Raw genomic sequence first — 21572 nt, 5'->3', positions numbered from 1 at the left:
TCCGATCATTTGCCAATTCAATTGGTCATTGGCTCTTCAGGGATGAAAGAAGAAGAGACAAAACGCAAGTTTAACTTCAACAAAACGGACTGGGAGAAGTACAGCAGTGTGTGTGACAGGAGTTTGTCAGAGTGGAATGAAGATATGTCACTGGAGAAGAATTACAAGGTCCTGATCGAGACGATGCAGAAGGCAGCTAAGGAGTCAACTCCCTTCACTAAGGTTGGTGGCAACAGAAAGCCTTGGTGGTCTAGTCTCTGTGAGAGCGCGAAGAGGTCTATGAAGGATGCTTTCAGTCTCTTGAGGAGGAGCCCTTGCGAAGAAAATGTGGAAAGGTACAAGAACGCGAAGAAGATGTTTGCTGATACCATCAGAGAAGAAAAACGACGTAGTTGGCGGGAGTTTGTTGACACGTTGTCTCCGGCGACTCCTAGTACCAAGGTCTGGCGCACGCTTCAAAGTATGGATGGCAGGAAGAAACTGGGATTGCCAGACAATCCAGTGTGTGCCGGGGACAAGACTGCTGTCACTGACAAGTCGAAAGCGGAACTTGCAGTGAAAACGTATGCCGCAGCCAGCAAGGTCCAGATCACTAGAGAGGACTCCAAGGAAGCTTACCTAGCGACTAGAGAAAGTCTGAAAGAAACTTCGGAAGGTGAGCTGGGTGACAGTTTCACCGAAGACGAGTTGGCAAGAGCTTTACAGAAGATGAAGAATGGAGCTGCCGGCCCAGATGGAGTTGTTCCCCAGATGATCAAGCACTTGCCAGAGAATTGCATCTTGTTTCTGCTTCGTGTCTTCAATGAGAGCTTACGTCTAGGAAAAGTTCTAGATTGCTGGAAACGTGCAGTCATTGTGCCAATTTTGAAGAATGGTAAACCGCCTTCTCAGATAAAGAGTTATAGGCCCGTTTCTCTGTTGCCGTGTATTGCCAAAGTTCTGGAGTCTATGATGGAATCCCGCGTTCGTCATTGGGCCGAGAGTACTCACATGATTCCAGATTGTCAGTCAGGATTTCGTGCCAAACGATCCTCAACAGATGTTCTTGCTAATCTCAGCCAAAAGGCATTCGACAACTTACAGATGAAGAAGCGAACAGTGATCACGGCAGTTGACTTCAAAGGAGCGTTTGATAGGGTGTGGCGTGGTGGTCTTCTTAGAGACTTAGCGAAAGCTGGCCTTCATCCTACTTGCCTGCGGTGGATCAAGTCGTTTCTTAGCGACAGAAGAGCGTGTGTCAGATGGAACAGTTCTCTTTCCAAGTATAAGGTGTTTCAGCAGGGAGTTCCACAAGGCTCACCTCTGTCCCCTTTGCTTTTTTGTCTTGCTACGGCTAGTTTGCCTACAAGGATTGCTCAAAATGCTCCAGACACGAAAAGTGCCCAATTTGCGGATGATTATTCGCTTTATAATGAGGATGTTTCTCCTGATTCAGCAGCAGCTAGAATGCAACCAGCTCTGGATAGCGTCAGTTCTTGGGCGAGTGATCATTATATGCTCATTGAACCGTCGAAGACTGAGGGGTTAGTGATCAGCCTGGACCCGAGAGAGACGGCAGGCAAAGCACAGCCAGCTCTTCTTCTGGAGAACACACAAGTTCCTTTCAACAAGCATATCAAGATTCTGGGTGTCAACATTGATACACAGTTGACGTTTTCCGAACACACAAACATCATGGTGAAGAAGATGAGGAAAAGGACACAACTGCTTTCTAGTTTGTCAGGGAAGAACTGGGGTCTGACATCCACTGACCTTAGAAGATTGTATAATGCCTATGTCAAGCCAGGAGCACTTTACGCCAGTGAAGTTTGGGGTTCTTTTCTCTCGGACTCGAATTGGAATAAACTGGAGGCATGCAACAACAGAGCAGCAAGAATTATTTGTGGCACGCCAGCAAGTTCCAATGCCGTCGCTACTCGCGCTGAGGCAAGGCTTTCTTCGTTGAAGCAGTACAGTGACGAAAAGGCAGCCATTTTGTACAGTAAGTTCCTCCGGTTCCCGATAGATCATCATCTGCATCTTTTGACAGATGACGGCCCGCCTCAGAGACTGAAAGCGAGAGGGGATAGCAGATTTCGTCCGGACTGGAGAGTTACCGCTAGAAAGATGATCCAAGATAAACCAGAAAATCTCAGTACGAAAGAGTTTATTCTGACGAATAGAGAAGAAGTGACACTAGAAGATTACCGGCAAAAAGTGGACGAAGATCACTTACACAGACGAATTTGTAATGGCATGGCTTTGGAGCATTCAACTAATCGTTCAAGAGAAGAGGAAGTTTTGTTGCATAGGCTCCGGGTGAATCGATGTAGTAACCTAGCTAAAACTGAGCATCTCTTTGGTCGTATTGAATCTCCGCAGTGCCGTCAGTGTGACAGTGAAGAAGTTGAAGACACAGAGCATTTCATCCTGAAATGCGATAAATGGAATGAAGAAAGATTGTTAACTTTGGGCTCAAACCCCATTATCTCAGTTTTGCAAACAAATCCGGACAAAGTTTTAATGTTTATTGGCCGAACAGGACGTTTACGTCCCTCATATCATCTATGACGAGCTCCATCAACAACAACAACAACAACACAACAATTTTGTTTTTGGTTCAAATGGCGGCTACCCAAGTAGTTTTCGCTAAGTTGACGCTCGATAGAATTTTCTGAATGCATCATTTGAACTGAGCGTAAAACAAAATTCATAGATCGGCTTTTTGGCATTTTGTTTTATTTTTTTAAGAGTAATGAAAGTGGCGATACTCTTACATAGGTCTTGTTTTTTAATTCAAGAAAAAGTCTTAAAATTTGTTCACGCTCAACGTTGATTTTTCGCGGTTTGACTTTTGGATTTTTTTTCAGTTCTTTTGATTTTTGTTGTCAAAACGAAGGCAAACTCCATTATTGTAAAGATGTAAAAATGTATAGGTCACGAAAAACTTGATCGACTTCCAATTTCGAAAATGGAAATTAAATGTCAGGTTTCGCACCGTTATAAAAGTTTTATCTATTGATTTAGTTTTCTCAAGTTGGTTTATTGTTATCAAAAAATTATCAGTCCCAAATTGTTCTACAAGTTCAAAGAGTTTTTGACCTATCTATTTTTTTTCTTGGAAATTCAAAAGTTGAAGATTTTTTTTTAATTAAGTCAGTTTTTTTTTCAATTTCTTTGGGTTCATTACTCTTTTGCAGATGTAAATTGGCTATGTTTGTCGAATTATTGGCCTCGGTCCGCTAGCCTACAAGAAAATTCCACGCCGCCTCTTGAGTTCACTTGAAATTAATTTGGTAAATGGAAGGCAAATTTTGCTGTCCAATAATTAAAGTGCAAATGGAACAAAAATATTTGAAGACCTTCAGTTTTGAAAGAGGATTGCAATTTTGAATTTTCTTAGTGGATTCAAATGATTTATTTTTGATCTAGTTTTTTAAATAAGTTGTTCATGTTAAAATGTCGTCAGTCAAAAAAGTTTCGGGAAATCATTTATGGCCGCATTCTTTTATCCTTCAAAAGTTTCAAAAATAACAGTTTCTTTTTTTTCGGATTTCTTGAAACCTTGACACTTTTTCAACTCTCCATTGGCTAAAGTTCTTCTTCAGAACGTATTGCTTTTTGACGGTTTTAAAAAAGAGAATTCAAATTAATTATTTAAAGGTGGCTTTCATTTGGGTTAAAAAGGGGAACATGTAATTCTTTAGTTAACTTGTGTTGATAAACTATGGGACATGCTGTTTTAGAGTATGTTAGTTTCCATAACCTATAAATGTTTGTTTGGTCTGTTCCAGTGTGTACATAGTTCGTTGCGCAACCGTGAGAGCAAATCGGAGTCGTTGAAGCGGGAGGCGAAGCTGTTCGGCCAGTTGGCTGCCACAACTGAGAGTCAGGCCCTGATTGGTCTGTTCAACGGACAGACAGAGTGCAAGAAGAACAACTTCGGAACTCCGCAGAGAGAACCCAAGTTAGATTTGAGTCCAGATTGTAGTATGCCAAGCTTAAGCTGTGATTTCGGCACATTTTCATGTTTTTAATGTCAAACAATGTGAGGGCTGATTCGTTAACATCCAACAATCTCATCAATTAAAAAACATAGAACTCATCAAAGTTCAAAGGATCGAAATAAAAAGTACCATGTAAATGGGGTATCTGCTTGGAAATTAAGAAGAAGAAGAAGAAGAATTTATTTCTCCAAATAATAATATAGCAGACCATTGTTTAATAGCTATTTCTTTTACAATTTAAACAAATAAATAATGTAAACAAATAAATAAACAATGGCTTTCACATTATAAGGAGAGGACAGGCAAAGGGAATAATAAATTCCCACTGAGCGCCTACCCTATTCAAGCATTATTTCAAACTGCAAATAGTACAAATATTTTTATATATCTAATTGTCTGCAAGAAAAATAGAACAATTATTGCATTAATCTGATAGAAGTCGTATAAGCTGGTTCAAAGTTCCTTTACCCACTGAGAGTGAACCCGAGGTCGCCAGAACTCTAAACCATTCAAACGAGTATATATATATATATATATATATATATATTTTTTTTTTTCAAACCATATGTTAGAGAAATTACTTTTCCAGCAGAGCAAACAACATTGAAAATTAAAATAATCATTATAAACTTTATCAAAATCAGAAACATAGTCTCTTGAATGGACATAGAACATAGAACAACCGCATTGCACAAATAATTTAATTTTAACAGCAAGGATGGTAGAGGTATTATTCAGAAGATAAGGGATGAAAAAATATATAACTGATTTGTTTACAAATTTCAAGTTTTTCACCGAAAACTTATACCAGGCAATTTTTTTCCTCCTTAAAATTCGCTAGTTAATTGGGCATAGTAGAACCTTTGGGGGCTACATTTTCTAACTTTTTCAAAAATATGACTATGTTCTAGGCGATGCAAAAATTCACTTCACCAGCACAATTCCCATACTAGGACTTGAATAGTATAAAACTATGTTGTCTAGGACAACGCCCTTTCTTCTGAAAGAATGTGCTGGCTCCGCTTCAGATTGCATCACAACAAAGTCATACTTTTATTTACAACTGAAAATGTGCTTAACGAGGTCTATGTTGCCTATCAGAAAATTCATTTTGAAATTTTTCAGAAATTTTTTTATTTCATTCTTTTTCAAGGAACAAAGATTTTCTGGTAGAATTTTATTTTCACTTAATAAATTTAAAAGTCTCGAGCCCCTTCTTTTCAGTGAATTTGATCTGGTATTTGTTTTGCAAAAAGGTTCTGAAAAAAGAAGAAATTCAGATTTTCTCGTTTTGCGCATGTATTCAGTTTTGGTGAAAAAGGAATTTAGAAAAACAGTTGAATGCATTTCATTTACCGATTGTAGACAAAATTTCAGAAGTTCGTGAACATATAATTCGTGAACGGTTAATATTCCACTTGAGTAGAAATGGTCGGTAATACTATCATATTTTTTTATGTAAAATATATGACGCATAATCTTTTTCTGTAACATATGAATGGGATTTAAGGCATTTATACTGGTGCAACCATAAACAAGCAATCCGTATTGAATGATTGGTAGGATATTATAGTTATAGTATTAATATAAAATTTGGAAGAAAATCCCAATTGATCAGTTCGAATATAGAAAGTAGATATAAAATCATATCAAAAACTCTATTCATTTTCAACTTTGTACACTCCGTGCTGGGTAAAACATAACTCTTATTTTTGAATAAGCACTGTATAAGTTTTATGTCTCACCCAGTTTCAAGTGGAGTCTGTCTTCAGGAACATAGCAGTGATCGGGGCTGGTCTGATGGGGGCTGGCATTGCACAAGTCACAATTGACAAGGGCATTAATGTCACTCTGAAGGACATCAGCAACAAGTCACTGGCCAAGGGAAACACTGACATCTACAAGGGACTGGACAAGAAGGTCAAGAGGAAGAAGATCTCTTCGTTAGTATAATTACCTTATATGCATATAATCTCACATTGACCTAAAGTTGGAGCGATTGCACATCCCTTGAATGATTATTTAATAACCCGGATTTAACTGTGCACTGGATAACATCAGGTTCGAGCGTGACTGTGCACTGGATAGGCGCACAATTTGGTGTCTGTAGGTCAATGGAATCCAGAGACATGTCTTAACACCTGTTCCAAAATTTCCGTGGATTCCACATATACCTGTAACGTAAGTTTTGTCGGCATATTAGTTTTGTCGCGGATTCCTTAACGAGCAAAAAGAGCTAGTTGTTCCGGATTCCGCAAATGTAAGTGGGTTCTAAAACAGCGAAGAAGATTTTAAAAAAAAAAGCTATTTTGCGGATTCCGCGAAAAATTTGGTTTCAGCTTGTTGCGGAATCAGCTTAGAATTAACAAAATACACAGTTTGGCATCGTAATGTAAGTCATATTGTATAACATTAGAATTTCATAACACCAGGAGGAAAGAAAGCATCAGGATTTTGGAGGGTATTTTAGAGAGAAAATCACTTGAAGAACTATGTAAAGTGATTTAGTGAAATCTGGTGTCGAATCACCAGCCTAGATGGGATCCCTAGCATTCAAATTGAGTACTCAATGAAACGGATGTTAAGCTAAAGCTTCCTTTTTATTCGAGATATCGCACTATGCTGGTATCACTCCACAACTAATTATCCTGGACTCAATTGTTTTCACAGCCCGATGTTTTGTTTTTCAGCAAAATAGTCGGTTAATGACCTTGAATGTGACCATTCTGTTCAGGTTCGAGCGTGACCAGATCATGACGAGGCTGGACTTGACGACAGACTGGGATGGATTCAAGGAGGCAGATGTAGTGGTGGAGGCAGTGTTCGAGGAACTGTCTCTCAAACACAAGGTCCTCAAGGAGACAGAGGCCAACACGCCCGATCACTGTGTCTTCGCCTCAAACACGTCCGCACTCCCAATTGCACAGATCGCCCAAGCCAGCAAGCGACCTGAAAAGGCGAGTATTTGTGTTGTTATGAAGCAAACCTGTAGGTAATAGACCCTGAAGGGAAGTTGAAGAAGTTGTACGGTTAGGTTAGTCTATGGGAACTTCAGCCTAGCTTTGACCCAGTGAGATACATTAATTCGGCCGAGTTGGTTGTTTAATGTTAAACAAGGACTTTGTAGGCTTTGGTTACGCTGGCAATTAGAAAGCGTTATCAAATCGGAATATAGACTTTTTTCGGGTTAACAACTAGTTTAACAAAATCTGTTGAATCATTTCAGTGTCATGATTGCTGCTACAACAGATTGACTGGCATCATAATTCTTTGAGCATGTCATTTTAAATTGACGTTTTTTTCTCGAATTTTCATTGTTAGTTGTAAATCAACTCATTTTCAATTCAATTTTTGCTTATTATCGGTTTTTTTTTCACTTAAAGGATTTTTTTTGGCTTAAATAGTTTGGGTTGATTTTACATCCGCTTAGTTGACCCATAATTCGTCGTTTGAAGGATCGACTTTTTTGAAACTTGTCAGTGCTTCCGAATACTTCATAAAACTGTGGAAATTTCTTTTGGCTCAAAATGTTTTATAGCTCGATTTTTTTCGGATCTACAGTCGTCTGCCTAAGTTTTGTCTGCTCAGTATCCGCTTGATAAGTTTTGCTTTTAAGTAATTGTGTGTTTTCAATATTTTTCGTCAAATTTAAAAGCATTTCGGACAAAAGTAAGAGAAATCAATTTCAAACAGGCTTTCGTGTTTCGTCTTTTTTGTGCTATCTGCCGCCGTGCTGTTTCTTGCTATATCGCCTCTGTGTATAAATTTCCAGAATTTTTCAAATTTTCTGCAAATTGTTTTTCGCGGAAATTGTATGAAACTTCAGCATTCACTTTTTTTCAGTTCTTTTCTTTCATTTTTATTTTAGTTTATAGTTATTTTTTATTACACAAGCAAAGCGATGTGTATTATTACGAACAATTTTTTTTTCCAACCTAAGTCGCAAATAAAAGTGCTCACATTAGTGGCACTTTTGGTATATTTCAATTTCATCATATTTAAGCATTGGTAATTTAATAGCATATAGTGCTGGTTTTTTTTGGCTAGTATTAGGTCCTGTTTGAAAACAGCAGGTTTTATGAAAATGTATGGGATTTGTTAATTTTTTTTTTTGCGACCCTTTGGAAAATTTTTGAACTTTTGACAAAAATTTCATTTTTTTTCTCAAAAACTACTGAACCAATTTTCAAAACAATGGTGTCGTTGGAAAAACTGGCTGCTATTCTATGTGCCTGCATATTTTGCAAGTCTCTTTTCAGTTTAAACCGCGTCCTATGGCTTTCGAAAATTTCAGTAGGGGGATTTTTGACTTATTTGATTTTGAATTTGTTCATTTTCTCAACTAATAAATGCATAAATTTGAGATGAATGGTTAAACTAAAGAACTAATCATTGGGATCTCTCCTTCTCAAGCGGCTATTCCCTAAATTCGGAAGAAGGATGTTATGGTCTCAATCAAGCCCATTTTTTGAAATTTTGGTTATTTTTTAATTTTTTTTGATTTTTCTCAAAAACTACCTTGCCAAATCAGAGAATTAGAGTTCAGCCGGAAGAAAAAACGTAGTATGCGAATCTTCCCTGCTCAAGCGGCTATGCCCTGCGTTTTAAAAAAAATATGGCCTTAGAAAATGTACAATTTTTGAAACTTTGCCCGTTTTTTGGAAACTTCTTTTTTCAAAAACTGACCTGCTGATTCTCAGGTTGATAATTCATTCAAACTAACACCGTGCTTAGATTTATCCTGTGTAATCTGTTTCGCTTTTTGTTTTGCAGAAAAGACTATATGGACATCGGAAAAATCCATTTTTTTGAAGTTTTTACCGTTTTTTTAAAGAAATTTCATCACTGTTCTCGAAAGCTACTAGCTAAAGCCGATATTAAGGATTCAATCTAAAAATCAGGGTGTGGAAATCTTCCCTGCATATGAGATTTTTCCTTTGCTTTGGTAGAAAAAATTTAGTGAATTTGGGAAAAGCCAACTTTTTCAATTTTTGATCGTTTTTGGAATCTTTTCAATTTTTTTTCTCGAAAACTACCCAGCCAAATCTAAGAAAAAGAATTCAGTTGAAAGATGGATTAGTAGTTTTTTCTTTAAATATGCAGCCAATCCACTACTTGAGCAGAAAAATATTAGGGTTTTGCGTTAAGTCCATTTTTGAGACTTTCAAAATTACGTATTTCGGTATCAGTACAAAGTATGATCAAAATATTAAAACATATGAATCTAGCATAAGCTGGGCAACTAGTTTTTCTTTCAAGCGTCCGTGGAGCAAATGCGAGGAAGTGAAAATCCTAATCAACTGGTAGGAGATCCAAATCCGGAACATTGAAATGGTTACAGTTTTTTTGGTCGAGGTTTTCCTGCATCGCATTGGCAATTTGATAGAAACTGCAGCTGATTTATTGGTGGCTAGTGTTAGTAAAATTACAAGCGGTCATGAAGCAGATGTGAGAACGTGTTAATCCCAAGCCTTGGAAAAAAGTTTCTCAAGGTGTCTTTTAACCTTTTCCTTTTTTCACTTTGTTTTGCCTGTTTAGAGATCTTTTTTGCATTTTCCTCGCTTGTGTTTGCGAAGTGCAGCTTCGCCTCTGTGTTGATATTTATAGTTCAAGGTTCCTGTAGGATTTGCAGGTTGTTTGGTGGCAGTATTAAGCAAATTTTTTCAGTACGTTTAGGAATTTTGGTCAATTTTTTGCCCAAATTTTTTTCTGAGCGGGTTCATCAATTGTTTATGAAAAAGAAATGAATGGTATTTTTGTAGCCCGAATCATTCATTTGTTTTAGGTAATTGATTATTATGAAAAATGCAATAAAATTTGTACTATATTTTTTAGCCTACGATTAAGTTTTTTGTTTGAGACGTTATCTTTTGATTTTTGTCAGTTTTTTGTATCGCAAAGAGAGCGAAGCTCAGCTTCGCCTCTGTGTATCAAATACGCCCTGACTCTTCGTTAGATAACCCTTGACTCTTTGCATGTTGATGTGTGCGTGTGTGTTTTAGGTGGTGGGCATGCACTACTTCTCCCCAGTGGACAAGATGCAGCTGCTGGAGATCATCACTTACGACAAGACCAGTCAGGACACAGCCGCCACTGCTGTCTCACTCGGACTCAAACAGGGCAAAGTGGTCATAGTTGTCAAGGTCACTGTCTAGATATATATTTCATATCAAGCTACTTGAGTCAATTTTGAGCAGCCATGAAAATCTGCAGCCTTGAAACTACGATTTGTATATTTCTTCAGGAAGGAAGGAAAAAAGGATAGCATTTTACTTGGATGCTCAAGTTTCTAAGAACAAATCTAGTAACTCATATCACTGAAGCTTCTGTTCCCAATAAGGGATACTCAAAATTCTAAAAACATATCTATGATCTCATCTATTATATATTTAAATGCGGACTTGATTATCTCGCCATGATTAAGCGTTTTGAACGTATTTTTTTTTGCAAGCTTTACGAACGAATTTTTGCACATTTAAGCTATATATCGTATATTGCAATGCTTAAGCAAAGGTTACGTTTTTCCACCTTGAATTTTTGTCAACTTTGAAATTAGCAACCTAAAAGTAGGATTTTGAAGGAGACATTAGGGGTTGCAAAGGTGGTCTCCAAATATGAATACCCAAATCTTTTTAGTTACGAGATACGAAGATTCTTGTAATTTTTTTTTTCGAATAGATCTAAAAAAATCCAGAAAAATTGAAGTTTTCAACACTGTAATTGGGTGCTGTCAGGTTAATTGGGGCTGGGGTTGCAATTCTTGCCTCAAAAGCTGATTGCTGAAATCCTTTTAGTTAGCGAGATATGACGTTTTTTAATGATTTTTCTAAAATTTGCAAAGAACTTGTATATCAACACTTGACAAAATTCAAATTCTCAACTCTATGGTGTGAGTTGCTTTCAAAGTGTTTTCAGTCGTCGCAAATTGTGTCTCTAAATATGACTCTCAAATCCTCGAAGTTTCGAGATATGACGTTTTAATGATTTTTTTTTCAAAAAAATTCAAAGAAGTTATATATTAAAACTTGACTAGAGTTGAAATTCGTAACCCTATGTTTGGGGGCTGTCCGGGATTCGAAATCTGGCTTTAAAATAAGACTGCTCAAATCTTTTTAGTTTTCGAGATATGAGGCTTCTTAAGATTTTTTCATAAATTTTAAAATAACTTAGATAAAAAACACATAAAAGTTGAAATTCCTAACTTTATAGTGTGAGGTGCTGTCAAGGTAATCTCAGGCGTTGCAAATCTTGCATCCAAATATGATTGCTCATTTTTTTTTGTTCCGAAATATGATAATTTTATTATCTTTTTTTTCAGAAAGTTTCAGAAATTTTAGGTTGGAAAAATTTCACATTGTTGGAAATTGCCACTCCTGTAGTCAGGTATTGTCGAGGTACTCTCAGCGGTTGCAAATCCTGTTTTCAAAGTTGACTGCTCTTAAATTAAAATTTTCAACACTATAGAAGGGTTTTCTGTGGTTACTCAAATATTGCAGATCTTACCTTCAAATCTGATTGCTCCAAATCATCTTAGTTTCTGAGATATGCCGTCTTTCATGCTTTTTCAAAAGTTTTCTAAAATCTTATGTTCTAAAATAATTTCAAGTTTGAAGTTCTAAAACTATGGCGGGAAACTCTCAAGGTACTCTCAGGATGTTTTTCTGGACTCCAACCAATTTTAACTGCTCAACGCCTTTTGCTTTCTTGGATATGACGCTTTTTTCTTTTTTGAAAATTTAAAAAAAAATAAATCAAATACTTTTCAAAACTTGAAAATGTCGACCATTTGGTGTGGTGATGGCAGGTTACTACCAGCGGATGCACATTTGGTCTCTCATCCTAATTTTATCGCGCAAATTGTTTCATTAAACTTACAATCACATTAAGAAAAAAAAGAGTCTGAAAACTTAAAATCAATTACGCTGGATTATGAATCCCATTTTTGAATTTGATGATTTTGCAATTGAAATTGTTTCAATTTTCTTGCAATATGGAAAGTGATGTTGTATGCTATCGCCCATTTTAGGGTTTTGTTTACGAAGATATGAAACCCAGTAGTTATGGAGATTTGTCTATTTAAGTTTAAAAAAACTTTTAAGTCACAAATATTTGGTGACGTGAAAGGTGCGTTACACGCTAGTATCACTGAAGTTTTTGTCCCAATAAGAAATTAACACCGTTGAATGATTGATTTTTTCCGGTTCTGTTGCTAATTTTGACGAACACTTCTTGGCTCATCCTAATGGATATGTTCTCATTGGTTCTAGGACGGCCCTGGCTTCTACACCACCCGTGTTCTGGCCCCAATCATGTCAGAGGCCCTTCGTCTGCTCCAGGAGGGAGTTCCGGCTGAGAAGCTGGACAGACTGTCCAAAGTGATGGGACTGCCAGTGGGCTGTATCACCCTCATCGATGAAGTGGGAGTGGATGTGGCCATGCACGTCTCTGAAGACCTAGGTGAGAAGTTTACATGAATAATTTGTGAGAGAGTTTTGCTCGAGTAAAGCTCATGCATATTGCTGCTATGCCAATTAGCTATAATTGACCTTCTGCAATGAGAACGCTGAATTGCCGAAGCTTAAACACAACACTTCTAGTAAACCAAAACTGACGTTAACTTACGATCGAACGTTATCAATACGAAAAACATGAATTATTCAGAAACTGAAATTAAAATCATTAAATGAATGTGAAACGAAATTCACTCAAATGAAATTCGATTCGGTTTATTTGATTCGAACTTATTTGGTTTTGAAATTGAGGCCTACTTTTTGTGAAGTAAAACGTTTTGTTAAATTGAGCTCAAAAAAGAAATAAAAAATTGAATTTGAATCCGATTTATCAACCGGTTTATCATTTAAACGTGGTGTGGTGTACTGAGATTAACTAAAAATTAAGTAGTGGAAACTTGGTATTCTATTTCAAAAAAAATAAAGTCCAAGGTTTTTGTAAACAATAATTACCTATAGGAGCTGCCTTCAAGGAACGAATGGAAGGAGGCAACCCTGGCATCCTTCGAGATATGGTCAACGCCAACCTCATGGGGCGTAAATCAGGAAAAGGCTTCTTCGATTTCCAATCGGGATCCAAGAGACGACCTCCAACTCAAGAAGCAGCAGAGATTGTGGCCAAGTACAACATGCAGCCGAAGATTCCATTGACGGATGCAGATATAATGGATAGACTGCTGTTGCGGTTTGTGAATGAGGCTGTGATGTGTCTGCAAGAGGATATTCTGAGGAACCCGATCGAGGGCGATATTGGCGCCGTGTTCGGACTGGGATTCCCACCATTTTTGGGAGGTATGTACTGCAGACGGGTTGGTTCACCGATAATTTATGACCTAATTCCTTCCTTTGCTGTTAATTACTCCATGGGTTTTTTTCGTTCTATCCAAAATTTCCATATTGTCAAGAATCTGAAATTTGTCAAGATAAAAATGAGCGGTAGTCTCGAACCAAAAAAATACAAAGAAAAAACTCAATCGATCGAAAATTGGTGAGTGTCTGCGATATGATAGAAGCGTTTTAAGTCTCATTTTGAATTTTCATTGTTTCAGGTCCATTTAGATATGTTGACATAGCCGGTGCCTCGACTGTAGTTGGAAAACTGAAGAAGTACGAAGAAGTATATGGGCCTTCATTCACACCAGCTAAACTTTTACTGGATCACGCCGGTGATTCATCCAGAAAATTCCACCCTAGATAAGCTAGGGAGAATGAAAGAGTGTACTACTCTGGACAAGAGAGTAAGGAGCTCGAGAAGTAATGATAAACTGGGAGAAGATGTTTATTAATAACTGATTAAATTGTAAAGTGCTGACTCAAACTGACGTTTAATAACCAACTGAAAATAGATTATTTCAACAGTCGTTTCTGAAGTAGAAATGAACATAGTTATAAGTTATTTGATTTAGATAACGGCAACTGTAAAGAAAAGTAATAAAAATGGAAAAACTATTGAATACAAGTCCTGTCATGAATTACCTTTTAGTTTTTGCTTTCCCAAGTTTTGATGATCAAGTTAATTATCCCCAGATCGGTTTAATTTTTTTTTGCCAAACAAGCACTCAAAATATATTAGCAATATGGATTTTATGTGTTTGTGATTTTTAGTTAGGCTTCTCGCAAAAAGCGTGCGAAATAAACTTGACCATTGAGAGTTGGAGTGTCAATGCATTTAGTGAAGACAATTATACAACGCTGATTTGAATTCTTTGGACAAATTGCATATAACTGGAATTTAAAGAGCGATTTTCTCAAAATGAAGAACACTAAATTTGCTTAGATTTTAGAAGTAATATGGTGCAGTTTGATTTTCGAAGCTCGGGCACAAAATATTAACCTAAAAATGAAATATTTTAGGCTTTTTAGTCAACCAAAAAGTACACTTAAACTCTTGGGTCAATTACTGACAAAATTATATCAAATTATATCTTAAGTGAACCCAAAATGCACAAGAGGGGTAGTATCTCCGGAAAATTGAGCAAAATGTTGAAAATAGTTTTCAAATAAAATTTATTTTATTTTTGTTTGATAGACATGTTAACCAGATATACAATACCAAAAATAAATTCTACTTTTTTGGAGATAACACCCCTTATAAATTTTGTAGGGCTTTATAAGAGTCTCACTTTGACATCGTTTTCAGTAATTGATCCGGTAGTTCAACGTAATTTTTGATTGACTAAAAAAGACAAAATGAATCCATTTTTGGCTTAAAATTTAAAATTTTGCGCCCGAATTTCCAAAAACTAATTACATTTCAATTCTGCAGATTCTAAGCAAGTTTAGCCTTCTCTTTTTTGGTCTAAAATCAACCTGTTTTGAGTAAAAGGCGTCTGAATTTCAAATTTTATGCATTCTGTTCGGATAATTTAAATCAGCACTGTATAGGGCAGATTATATAACGTTTGTTTTTCGAAGAAAAAGTTGTGCTCGCTCAAATTTGTTTATTTATTTTGCGGTTTAACTTCGTTTAAAATTAATAAACATTTAATAACTTCAGAGGAAATTTTGCTCTTCCTTGCCTGAAGTTCGCCAAAAATGTTGTATAACCTGATTTCGAAAAGACTTTGTTTCAGAATTCACAGCTGAAAAAAAAAACGTTTAGATTGACCTAGTTAAAAATCAAATTGGAAGTTTTATACGAATAGTGTCAAAAAATGTTTTTGGCAACTCAAAGCATTAATAAAGACGCATTTTTAAGTTCGAAGTTTGAACATTTTTTAGAAAAATATGTTTTTCTGCCTTTGAAATCATTGATACTTTCCAAACTATTTCCGGTTTAATAACTTCAGAGGAAATTTTGCTCTTCCTTACCTGAAGTTCGCCAAAAATGTTGTATAACCTGATTTCGAAAGGACTTTGTTTCAGAATTCACAGCTGAAAAAAAAAACGTTTAGATTGACCTAGTTTAAAATCAAATTGGAAGTTTTAAACGAATGGTGTCAAAAAATGTTTTTGGCAACTCAAAGCATTAATAACGACGCATTTCGAAGTTTGAACATTTTTTAGAAAAAATGTTTTTCTGCCTTTGAAATCATTGATACTTTCCAAACTATTTCCGGTTTAAGAATTTCAGATGAAATTTTGCTCTTCCTTACCTGAAGTTCGCAAAAAATGTTGTATAACCTGATTTCGAAAGGACTTTGTTTCAGAATTCACAGCTGAAAAAAAAACGTTCAGATTGACCTAGTTTAAAATCAAATTGGAAGTTTTAAACGAATAGTGTCAAAAAATGTTTTTGGCAACTCAAAGCATTAATAAAGACGCATTTTGAAGTTCGAAGTTTGAACATTTTTTAGAAAAAAAAAGGTTTTTCTGCCCTTGAAATCATTGATACTTTTTCGGTTTTTTTTTTGACAAAATCAGGTATTTGGAATGTCTGCTTGTGTGAAATTGAGGTGTCCCATAGTGAAGGTTTTTCTGATGCCGTGTTGGATCCAATTGAATCCTAAAGTTTGTTGAGAAAATCAAAAGAGGATCAACCGTAGAATCCCCCCCCCCCTATGCGACCTACCGTAGAATGCCCTCCCCAAGCATAAAATAGTTGTGAAAATTATTTCTGTATAAAATATGCATTTCATAGCCGCGCAAAAAAAATTGGTTTTTACCTTTTATATGCGGAGTAGCATTTGTTTGCTGTTAATTACACGATTTAATGTTTTATTTCATTTTTCTTTAAAATGCGTTTGTTTTTGAACAAATCTAGTCTATAATCAAAGTTAGATTATGAAAAATCCGTATTTTCTCCCCCTTAATTGATTTGGGGGTGGGGGATTGTCTGGTTGATCCTCGAAAGTTTTTGCTGTAATTTGCTGTTCAGACTCATATGCCGCTACCTTGGTTAGATGATAAGAATAATTTTCTGTGATGCTGCCTTTCCTAACTGCTGTTTGTCAATTTCAAATTATTTCAAAGATGAGTTTTTATTTCTCTGCAAAACAAACGTTGAATTTTTTTGAAAAAGAACTATATCTGAAGAAACTACAGTTCTCCCATTTAGTTTATACATTTTTTCTGTTTTTATTCTGACTATTTAGATTCTGTTGTGTCACAACTAGAATCAAGTGACACTCACAAAGTGTAAGTAAAATAAGAATTCTCTGTGTTGAATTTGTTTGGAATAATTTCCAGCTTCTTTGTGCAATTTCTGTGGCCATTTGAATAACGCGGACCGGCTTTTTAGTTCCGTCGTCATATATTGATACAATTTGGTTTATTCCTATAACCCCCTACACGCATTGACTAATTACAATAGTTTTTTCTGTCTGTAAAATCCATATTTGTATAAAAAAATGGCTTCTCATGTGGACTGATTTATAAGAGTGATTGTTCGATACGCAATACAAGAACTGTGGATCCCACATTGGCAGCATTTGAGCGCATATAATTTTCTAAAAAGGTCGCAAGTGAGTTATGTTTCAAAATACGAGCCTCACTTCATCAGTATTGATCAGAATGTATAAAACATCCCCCCCCCCCTAGTTTAGAGAAAAACTAAAAAACCAACATAAAAAGCAAAATTCGAATAGGACAGATATTTAAAGCGCTAACATGCACAAACGGCGGTAAATTTTTGCAAAAAGAAGCTTTCAAGACATGAGTTCACATGAGTCCTGTGAACCAGTTTATCTACGGGGGAAACACTCTAGTACACGATTGCAAAACCTTTGTTTATTGCAAGGGAAATAATACTTTCAGCATTTACGTAACTGGTACTTCTGGTTTTTATAATAGCGTAAATGAGTCCAAATTCAATTGAAGCAGCTATGCCTGTTTTGTAAACTAGTTTTGAAATTATATTTTTGTATGTTTTATGAGCATGTCAATCAGTTATTTAGAAAAATTGAGACTACATAAGGCGATTCTCAGACATACCAAATCATGCAACAACTCTGGTTGAAGTTTTATTTTTCGAAATTACAAAAATTTCAAATCTGTTTATTTTCAAAACGCTCTACTAAATTATTCAAGGGGCTAGTTTTTTTCGCACACCGGTTTTTTAGCAGACTCAAAACAACTAAACAGTCAGAATGCTAACTTCAAATGCGGAATTGGCAAGTAGAATACGCTTGCTCTGCTCCACTTCGCTCCGCTGCGCTTACATTCGGCACTAGAGGAATACTGCGCGTGAATTAGTATTTGCCTTTAAACGTGTTTGTTTTGCTTAGAACTTTGTTGACAAACCGAGAGATAATTGTCTCAATTAGAGAAGCTCAACCCCAGAATACGCGCAAGTTTACTTCAACCAAGCAATAATGCGTCAAGTTTTGCTGCCTCCACAAAGCTGTCACCCAAAGTCTGCTAAAAGACCTGCTAAACTTCACTTCTTATTCTAAAAAACCGGTTTGCTAAAAAGCCGGTCCGCGTTGTTCAAATAGCCACAGAAATTGCACAAAGAAGCTGGAAATTATTCCAAACAAATTCAACACAGAGAATTCCTATTTTACTTACACTTTGTAAGTGTCACTTGATTCTAGTTGAGAAACAATAGAATCTAAATCGTCAAAGAAAAAACTGACAAAATGTGTAAGCTAAATGGGAGAACTGTAATTTCTTCAGAAATAATACTTTTTCAAAAAAAAAAATGCAACGTTTGTTTTGCAGAAATAAAAACTCACCTTCAAGAAAGCTTTAAATTGTCAAAAGTTAGTTAGGGAAAGCAGCAACACAGACAATTATTATTACTCAAATAAACCGACTCGAATTTCATTTGAGAGAAAATCGTTTCTTATTCTTTTAATGATTTTAATTTCAGTTTCTGAAAAGTCTTGTTTTTCGCATCGATAACGTTCGATCATAATTTGAAGTCAGTTTTGCTTTACTAGAAGTGTTGTGTTTAAGTTCCGGCAATTCAGCGTTCTCATTGCAGAAAGTCAATGTTGGCTAATTGGCATAGCAGCATTATGCATGTGCTTTACTCGAGCAAAACTCTCTCAAATTATTCATTTACAATTCTCGCCTAGGTCTTCAGAGACGTGCATGGCCACATCCACTCCCGCTTCATCGATGAGGGTGATACAGCTCACTGGCAGTCCCATCACTTTGGACTGCCGTGTTTGCCTTTAAACGTGTTTGTTTTGCTTAGAAATTTGTTGACAAACCGAGAGATAATTCTCTCAACTAGAGAAGCTCAACCTCAGAATACGCACAATTTTAATTCAGCCAAGCAAAAATGCGCCAAATTTTGCTGCCTCCACAAAACTGTCACTCAAAGTCTGCTAAAAGACCTGGCAAACTTTCACTTCTTATGCTAAAAAACCGGTTTTCTAAAAAGCCGGTCCGCGTTATTCAAATGGCCACAGAAATTGCACAAAGAAGCTGGAAACTATTCCAAAAAAATTCAACACAGAATTCTTTTTTTTCTTACACTTTGTAAGTGTCACTTGATTCTAGTTGTGAAACAACAGAATCTAAATAGTCATAATAAAAACTGACAAAATTATAAGCTAAATGAAGAACTGTAATTTCTTCAGAAATAATACTTTTTCAAAAAAAAGGCAACGTTTGTTTTGCTGAGAAATAAAAACTTTTCTTCAAAAAAGTTTGAATTTGTCAAAAGTCAGTTAGGAAAAGCAGCAACACAGAAAATTAATCTTTTTCAAGTAAACCGACTCGAATTTCATTTGAGAGAATTTCGTTTCACATTCATTTAACGATTTTAATTTCAGTTTCTGAAAAAGTCATGTTTTTTGCATCGATAACGTTCGATCATAAATTGAAGTCAGTTTTGTTCTACTGGAAGTGCTGTGTTTAAGTTCCGGCGATTCAGTGTTATCATTGCAGAAAGTCAATGTTAGCTATTTGGCATAGCAGCAAAATTCATGGGCTTTACACGGGCAAGATTCTCTCAAATTATTCATTTACACTTCTCACCTAGGTCTTCAGAGAAGTGCATGGCCACATCCACTCCCACTTCATCGATGAGGGTGATACAGCCCACTGGCAGTCCCATCACTTTGGACTGCCATGTTTGCCTTTAAACCTGTTTGTTTTGCTTAGAAATTTGTTGACAAACCGAGAGATAATTGTCTCAACTAGAGAAGCTCAACCCCAGAATACGCGCAAGTTTACATCAGCCAAGCAATAGTGCGTCAAACTTTACTGCATCCACAAAGCTGTCACCCAAAGACTGCTAAAAGACCTGCTAAACTTTCACTTCTTATTCTAAAAAACCGGTTTGCTAAAAAGCCGGTCCGCGTTGTTCAAATGGTCACAGAAATTGCACAAAGGAGCTGGAAATTATTCCAAACAAATTCAACACAGAGAATTCCTATTTTACTTACACTTTGTAAGTGTCACTTGATTCTAGTTGTGAAACAACAGAATCCAATTGATTGATGTTCTTCTCTCAGATTACAGTGAAAAATTTTTTCGTGTTATTTCGATTGGAGTTTTTACTCTCCAAGTTCAATGGAACAAATTTTTCAAAACAGTTCTAATGAAACATTTTTCTCAGATTTCAATGGAACATTTTTTTGTGTCATTTTGTTTGAAATTTTACTCTCCAATTTCTATGGAACATTTTTGTGTCACTTCGATTGAATTTTTTTAAATCAAATTACAATGGATACTTTTTTCGTATCAATTTGATTGAAGTTGTACTTCTCAAATTTCTTTAATATTTTTGTTCGCGTCATTTCGATTGAAATTTTACTCTCAATGTTCCATGAAACATTTTTTTTGTGCCATTTTGATTGAAGTTTTACTCTCAGATTACTATGGATTATTTTTTGTGTCGTTACGATTGAAGTCAATTGTTTTTTTTTGTGATATTTAGGTTTGCACACTTTTTGATGCCGTGTCGACTGAGTTTGTACTCTCAAATCAAAATGGAAACTTTAGTCTGAAACTACTTTGGAACTCTTTTGTGTCATTTCGATTGAAGGTTCACCCTCAAATTCTCAAATTACTATGGATAATTTTAGCATTATTTTGATTAAACTTTTACTCTCAGTCAACTATGGAATTTTTTTTGTGTCATTATGATTGAAACTTTGAAACTTTACACTCAAATTGCTACGGAGTTTTTTTTCGTGCCATTTCGATTAAAGTTTTTACTCTCCAAATACAATGAACTATTTTTTTCGTAACAATTTTATTAAAATTTTACTTTCAGATTACTATGGAACATTTTTTCGTGTCATTTTGATCGAAACTTTTTTTTCAAGTTAAAATGGAACAGTTTTTTGTGTCAGTTTGATTAAAGTTTGCCATTCGCATTACTACGGAACATTTTTTCGTGTCCTTTTGATTGAAATTTTCTTCTGAAACTACTCTGGCATATTTTTTTGTATCATTCCGATTAAAATTTCACTCTCAAAATACTATGAATTTTTTTAGAATCATTTTGACTGAAATTGTACTCTCAACTGAAAACAGATTTTTTTTGTGTCATTTCGATTGAAATTTTACTCTCAGACTTCTATGAAACAATTTTTTTTGTCATTTCGGTTAACTTTTACTGTCAGAGCTTAATGAATTTTTTTTTCGCGTCATTTGGAGTAAAATTTTACTCTCAGATTACAGAGGAATTTTGTTTTCGTGTCATTTCGTTTGAAATTTTACTCACAATATTCTATGAAACGTTTTTTTTGTGCCATTTTCATTGAAATTTTACTCTCAGTCAACTATGGAACTTTTTTTTGTGTCATTATGATTGAAACTTTGCTCTCAAATTGCTACGGAGGTTTTTTTCGTGTCATTTCGATTGAAGTTTTTACTCTCCGAATACAATGAAAGTTTTTTTTTCATGTCAATTTTGTTAAAGTTTTAGTCTCAGATTACTATGGAACATTTTGTCGTGCCAATTTGATAGAAGTTTTACTCTCAAATTACAATTGAATTTTTTTGTGCCCTTTTGATTAAAATGTACTCTCAGTCAACTATGGAACATTTTTTTGTCATTTCGATTGAGTTTTTTTTTCAAATTAAAATGGAACAGTTTTTTGTGTCAGTTTGATTAAAGTTTTCCATTCAAATTACTATGGAACACTTTTTTGTGTCAATTCGATTTAAATTTCATTCTAAAAATACTATGGCACATTTTTTGTGTCATTCCAATTAAAATTTCAGTCTCAAA

General features: G+C 35.6%; 1 protein-coding gene across 1 annotated transcript in view; it reads left to right on the top strand.

The window, feature by feature from the left end:
- The window catches only part of LOC134846374 (trifunctional enzyme subunit alpha, mitochondrial-like), a 91907-nt gene extending 78048 nt beyond the window's left edge, over positions 1 to 13859 (top strand). The window contains exons 9-15 of the mRNA XM_063863694.1: positions 3774 to 3946; positions 5759 to 5929; positions 6721 to 6943; positions 9989 to 10129; positions 12254 to 12443; positions 12956 to 13288; positions 13546 to 13859. Coding sequence (XP_063719764.1) covers positions 3774 to 3946; positions 5759 to 5929; positions 6721 to 6943; positions 9989 to 10129; positions 12254 to 12443; positions 12956 to 13288; positions 13546 to 13694 — 1380 coding nt within the window. The 3' untranslated portion in view covers positions 13695 to 13859. The remainder of the gene's footprint in view (positions 1 to 3773; positions 3947 to 5758; positions 5930 to 6720; positions 6944 to 9988; positions 10130 to 12253; positions 12444 to 12955; positions 13289 to 13545) is intronic.
- Positions 13860 to 21572: the final 7713 nt, after the last annotated feature.

The sequence above is a fragment of the Symsagittifera roscoffensis genome, chromosome 5 (assembly GCF_963678635.1).
Source record: "Symsagittifera roscoffensis chromosome 5, txSymRosc1.1, whole genome shotgun sequence".
NCBI lineage: Eukaryota > Metazoa > Xenacoelomorpha > Acoela > Convolutidae > Symsagittifera > Symsagittifera roscoffensis.
Note: the sequence above shows the minus strand (reverse complement) of the source record. Positions and strands in the feature narration are given on the sequence as shown.